The sequence below is a fragment of the Anomaloglossus baeobatrachus genome, chromosome 7, assembly GCF_048569485.1.
Source record: "Anomaloglossus baeobatrachus isolate aAnoBae1 chromosome 7, aAnoBae1.hap1, whole genome shotgun sequence".
Lineage (NCBI taxonomy): Eukaryota > Metazoa > Chordata > Amphibia > Anura > Aromobatidae > Anomaloglossus > Anomaloglossus baeobatrachus.
In genome coordinates this window covers 286,328,589-286,334,588 of record NC_134359.1, presented here as the reverse complement: position 1 = coordinate 286,334,588, position 6,000 = coordinate 286,328,589, and the positions used below count along the sequence as shown (strand labels likewise).

The window sequence follows — 6,000 nt, the reverse complement described above, 5'->3', positions numbered from 1 at the left end:
TGCCACCATTAACCCTTCCACTTTCCAAAGCCTCGGCCGTGCCACTATTAACCCTTCCACTCTCCCAAGCCTCGACCGTGCCACCATTAACCCTTCCACTTTCCAAAGCTTTGGCCGTGCCACTATTAACCCTTCACTCTCCCGAGCCTCGGCCGTGCCACTATTAACCCTTCCACTCTCCCGAGCCTTGACCAGGCCACTATTAACCCTTCCACTCTCCCAAGCCTCGGCCGTGCCACTATTATCCCTTCCACTCTCCCAAGCCTCGGCCGTGCCACTATTAACCCTTTCACTCTCCTGATCCTTTACCGTGCCACTATTAACCCTTCCACTCTCCCGAGCCTTGACTGTGCCACTATTAACCCTTCCACTCTCCTGAGCTACGGCCATGCCACTATTAACCCTTCCTCTCTCCCGAACCTCAACTGTGCCACTATTAACCCTTCCACTCTCCCGAGCCTCGACTGTGCCACTATTAACCCTTCCACTCTCCCGAGCCTCGACTGTGCCACTATTAACCCTTCCACTCTCCCGAGCCTCGACCGTGCCACCATTAACCCTTCCTCTCTCCCAAGCCTTGACCATGCCACTATTAACCCTTCCTCTTTCCCGAGCCTTGACCATGCCACCATTAACCCTTCCACTGTCCCAAGTCTCGACCATGCCACTATTAACCCTTCCACTCTCCCGAGCCTTCACCGTGCCACTATTAACCCTTCCACTTTCCCGAGCCTTGACCGTGCCACTATTAACCCTTCCACTCTCCCGAGCCTTGCCAGTGCAACTATTAACCCTTCCACTCTCTCGAGCCTCGCTCGTGCTACCATTAACCCTTCCACTGTCCCGAGTCTCGACCATGCCACTATTAACCCTTCCTCTTTCCTGAGCATCGACCATGCCACTATTAACCCTTCCTCTCTCCCGAGCCTCGACCATGCCACTATTAACCCTTCCACCCTCCCAAGCCTTGACCGTACCACTATTAACCCTTCCACTCTCCCGAGCCTCGACCGTGCCACTATTAACCCTTCCACTCTCCCGAGCCTCGACCGTGCCAGCATTAACCCTTCCACTCTCCCGAGCCTCGCCCATGCTACCATTAACCCTTCCACTCTCCCGAGCCTCGCACGTGCCAGCATTAACCCTTCCACTCTCCCGAGCCATGGCCGCGCCAGCATTAACCCTTCCACTCTCCCGGTTGCTGCCACTTTTTGCGCGTATTCACCCTTCGTGAAAGGCAGAAAAACCATCTTTCTCGAGGCATCCCTGCGGTGACAGCAGCACAGAGTATTTCCAGCAGCTGACCCAAAACATGCAAAAAAAATTGCTCCCTTGTAACGTTTTACGCCAGCTGAATGCACGGAGTGTGCTCATGAACCAGGGGCTCAGGATGAGCAAAGGTATGCTTCTTATCCAGATGTCAGAGGGGCTGTATATGGGGGGGAAGGGATGATATAAGTCGTCTGTAGTCTTACTGAACACTGCTCTGCCTGTGCTCATGAATCAGGAGGCTCAGGATGAGCAGAAGTCTAATATATTTTGATAGTGAAAAGTGTTTCAAACCTTCCTGAATGCCGTAAGACGAGGCTGTGATGATATCCGTGTCTTGGAGCAATGGTGGAAGATGTTCTGCCTTTAAGCACATAGGTATTTGGGTAGAATAGAGTTTGTGCTCATGAACCAGGAGGCTCAGGATGAGCACGTTTCTATTTCTCATTCTGACAGCAGAGAATGGGTTAAAAGAGGTCACCATAAGTAGAGCAGCCCAGGAGGTAGTGTCACCCACCATGTCATTGCCAGCCTTGGTTGGAGATCTGCACTCATGAACCAGGATGCTCAGGATGAACATTGGAATAAATCTCTCCTGGATCAGTACTGTACGTCTTACAATGAAGTTGCCTGAGGATATCGGTCGCCTGCAGCCTCAGCCTGTTAAGATCTATGCTCGTGAACCAGGAAGCTCAGGATGAACAGGGATATACGTTCTGCCCATTTCGATGACCTCTGTTTTATTTTCTTGTATTGTTCCCTCAGTGTCACCAAGGAGAGGACGGAGGTGATTCTCCAGGGGACGTCCAGTCCGGACCCCAACGACCCCGCAGCCGTATGGGAGGAGTACGAGTTTAACTGCAAACCCGGAAATGTAACCCGCCGCCCGTGCGTCATCTCCCCCTATCACTACCGGCTGGACTGGCTGATGTGGTTCGCGGCTTTCCAGGTAAGAATAAGCAGCAGCAAAATCAGTGCGACTGTGACACCGGCCAAATAGTGATAGCTGAGGCCTGGGAGCGAGGATTCCACGGCCGCAGCGTCTTGTGGGATGTTCCCGGTATACGGCAGGTCTTGTGGGGTGTTCCCGGTATACGGCAAGTCTTGTGGGGTGTTCCCGGTATACACATGTCTTGTGGGGTGTTTCCGGTATAAGGCAGGTCTTGTGGGGTGTTCCCTGTATACGGCAGGTCTTGTGGGGTGCTCCCGGTATACGGCAGGTCTTGTGGGGTGTTCCCGGTATACGGCAGGTCTTGTGGGGTGTCCCCGGTATACGGCAGGTCTTGTTGGGTGTTTCCGGTATACGGCAGGTCTTGTGGGGTGTTCCCAGTATACGGCAGGTCTTGTGGGGTGTCCCTGGTATACGACAGGTCTTGTGGGGTGTTTCCGGTATACGGCAGGTCTTGTGGGGTGTTTCCGGTATACGGCAGGTCTTGTGGGGCGTTCCCGGTATACGGCAGGTCTTGTGGGGCGTTCCCGGCATACGGCAGGTCTTGTGGGGCGTTCCCGGTATACGGCAGGTCTTGTGGGGCGTTCCCGGTATACGGCAGGTCTTGTGGGGTGTCCCCGGTATACGGCAGGTCTTGTGGGGTGTTTCCGGTATACGGCAGGTCTTGTGGGGTGTTCCTGGTATACGGCAGGTCTTGTGGGGTCTTCCCGGTATACGGCAGGTCTTGTGGGGTGTCCCCGGTATACGGCAGGTCTTGTGGGGTGTCCCCAGTATACGGCAGGTCTTGTGGGGTGTTCCCAGTATACACCAGGTCTTGTGGGGTGTCCCCAGTATACGGCAGGTCTTGTGGGGTGTGCTGAAACAGAGCCCCCTCCTGCCACACAGAGAACATCTGCATACAAATCCACAATACGTATTTAAAGGGGATCTCCAGAGTTAGAAAAACATGGCAGCATAAAATGCACCATTACTTATTATTGTAAGAAAACGTCTTTAATTTTAAAGGGGCGGTCCACTTTTGACAAATTAACCTGATTACTAGGAGCAGGAGATCGATTTTGATGGAACTTGGCAGAAGGTGTGACGTTTTCCTACAGCACACCTGCAGGCGACAGGGGGTATTACATGTTGAATATTTATATTAATGGGCTACCTGTGTAGTTTATAGGCATGTCGGGTTATCAAATATTTGGAGGGGGGAGTTGGTGGTGGATCTGTATTGGCAGCCATATTGTTTGTCACCCAGCTTTCCCAAGGACAGATAATTAAAGGGGACATGTTCTTTATTCTATTTTTACTCCAGTCCAGGAATATTTGGAGAAAGGGTTAAGTAAATCCTTCTTAAAAGGCCGAGCTCCTCACCTCCTGTTTATTATGCAGGGCCAGGTCCAGTATTAACAGAGTTTACAGTGGAAAAGGCAGCGGGCAGCTGGCACCCCGGGGAGGCAGACATGGCGGGGGAGGGGAAGAGGGGCATACGATTAATGGCCGCCTGGATGGATGGGTGGAAGAATAAATTTTTAGCCAAAGCTACTTGTTTATGCAGCGGCCCATGTGTCACCGTGCCAGTCACCATCACTGCAACGGTGCCAACACGGGGACAGGAGGACCCAAAATGAGGAGGGGGGTGAATGGGGGGGCCCCAGAGGTGTAATGGAAATTTTAACACTAAGTGTAATAGAAAGTTGCAGAACTTTTTGGACATCCCCTTTAAGAAAGTGAGGCCTGTATGGACATAGACTTCATGGAGGTAAAGCGCCCCCCAACTACCAGCGCCTGCAGCGAGAGCCCCCAGAGGTGGAGTGCCACCGCCGCCTGCTGCTGCAGATCCCGGCCTGACGGTCACGCACGGGGCTGGGATTGCCGCTGCCAGTCAGGAACGTGCGCTGTGAACAATGCAGCAGTGTTCCCCGTCTCGCCTTCTGCCAGCCGAATTCACACCTCACACCCCGACACAAGCCAGCCGCATCTGACAGCGCCCGCACCCATCATCGGGGGCCCACACAGATTATAGCAACCGCCGGACCCCCAAAAGTAAACCTCATAGCGCCTACATAGGAGAAAACGTTCTTTCAAGATCTCTGCTTGCTGCAATTGAATTGCATAATTCATCATTTACATTGGGAGAGTCAGAAATCTGACCTATTGCTGAGGGTCTGTTACAGTGTGTCAGTGCACACTGAGGCTATGACACTGGGTTTCAGCGGGTCCTGTGGGGGGGGAACTAGTATCAGATTTGGGGTTAGGGCCGCCTCTGAGTGTTTACCGGCCCTTTTTACTATCAATTTTTCCTCTTCGCCTTCCAAGAGCCATAACTTTTTTTTCTTTTCTGTCCATAGACTTGTGTCAGGATTCGTTTTCTGCGTCACGAGATGTACATTTTATCGGCACCATTTTGGGGTCTGTGCGACTTTCTGATTCCTTTTTATCCTATTTTGTTTGTTTGTTTCTTGTAGTTTTTTTCAATTTTTTTTTTTTTATTGTTTTGATTGTTTGTTTGTTTTTTTTGTCTTTTTTTCTGTTTTTTTCTTGTTTTGTTTGTTGTACCTTTTTTTGTTTTGATTGTTTTTTTGGTTTGTTTTTGTTATTTTTTTTGTTTTGCCTTTGTATTGTTCTTTTTTTGTTTTATTATTTTTTTTAGGTATTTTGTGTGACTATAAACACCCTCAACATACCTAAAAAAAATATAATAAAACAAAAAAAGAACAATGTGCCTAGGATAGGTATGCACAGTGACTATAAAGCAGTAATTCTGACATTTCCATCCTATATATATATATATATATATATCGCCTCTTGCCATACGAGGCAAATATTCTGGTATTTTATTAGTTTGTACGATTCTAAATCTCTTTTTTTTTATTTTTTTTAGATTTTAATCAATGTTTTTTATGAGCCATTTAGATTTAATAAAAACAGATAACATGAAAAGTCAGGTTTAACAAAGATACTGAAAAAAACCCAATGTATTGCATTATGAATAATTGATCATATACGACCATCATCCAAAAGAAAAGTAAATCTCCTATAAGGAAAAGGTCTGCAGAGATTAAGCTTTTAGATTTTAATATTTTTTAATAGTTTTTTATCAATATAATTATTTTTGTGAATTATTATTATTTTAAATATGTTTATAGATTTTTTATTTATATAATTAATTTTGAAAATTATATTTTTAATATATTTTTAAAATTATTGTAAGTCTTATTTTTTATTAACACTTTTTATATATTTTTATTAGCATAATTATTTTTGAAAATTATTTTATTTTTGATATTTTTATTTTATTATTTTTTTATTATTACTACTATTATTTTATATATTTTTATAGATTTTGTTTATTACTATTAATTTTGAGAATTATATTATTTTTAATATATATTTTAATTATCATTGTTATTAACAATAATAATAACTATAACAATATATATAACTATATATATATATAAATAACTATAACAATATATATATATAGTTATATATAACTATAACTATATATTTATATATATATAACTATAACATTAACAATTATTGTTAATAACAATAATAATAATTAAAAAAATAATAATTAAATATGTTAAAAATAATATAGTTCTCAAAATTAATAAAATAATTTCAACAATAACTGTTAAATTATAATTTAACAGTTATTTTTGAAATTTATATTTTTATATTTTTAATATATTTATTTTTTATTAATATTTATTTTTTTATATTTTATTATTACTATTATTTTACATATTTGTATAGATTGTATATTAAGTTTGTAAATTGTTTTATTG

The 6,000-nt window shown here is 44.3% G+C and overlaps 1 protein-coding gene across 1 annotated transcript in view; it reads left to right on the top strand.

The window, feature by feature from the left end:
• The window catches only part of LMF1 (lipase maturation factor 1), a 220,815-nt gene that overhangs the window by 192,159 nt on the left and 22,656 nt on the right, over positions 1–6,000 (top strand). The window contains exon 7 of the mRNA XM_075319458.1: positions 2,035–2,218. Coding sequence (XP_075175573.1) covers positions 2,035–2,218 — 184 coding nt within the window. The remainder of the gene's footprint in view (positions 1–2,034; positions 2,219–6,000) is intronic.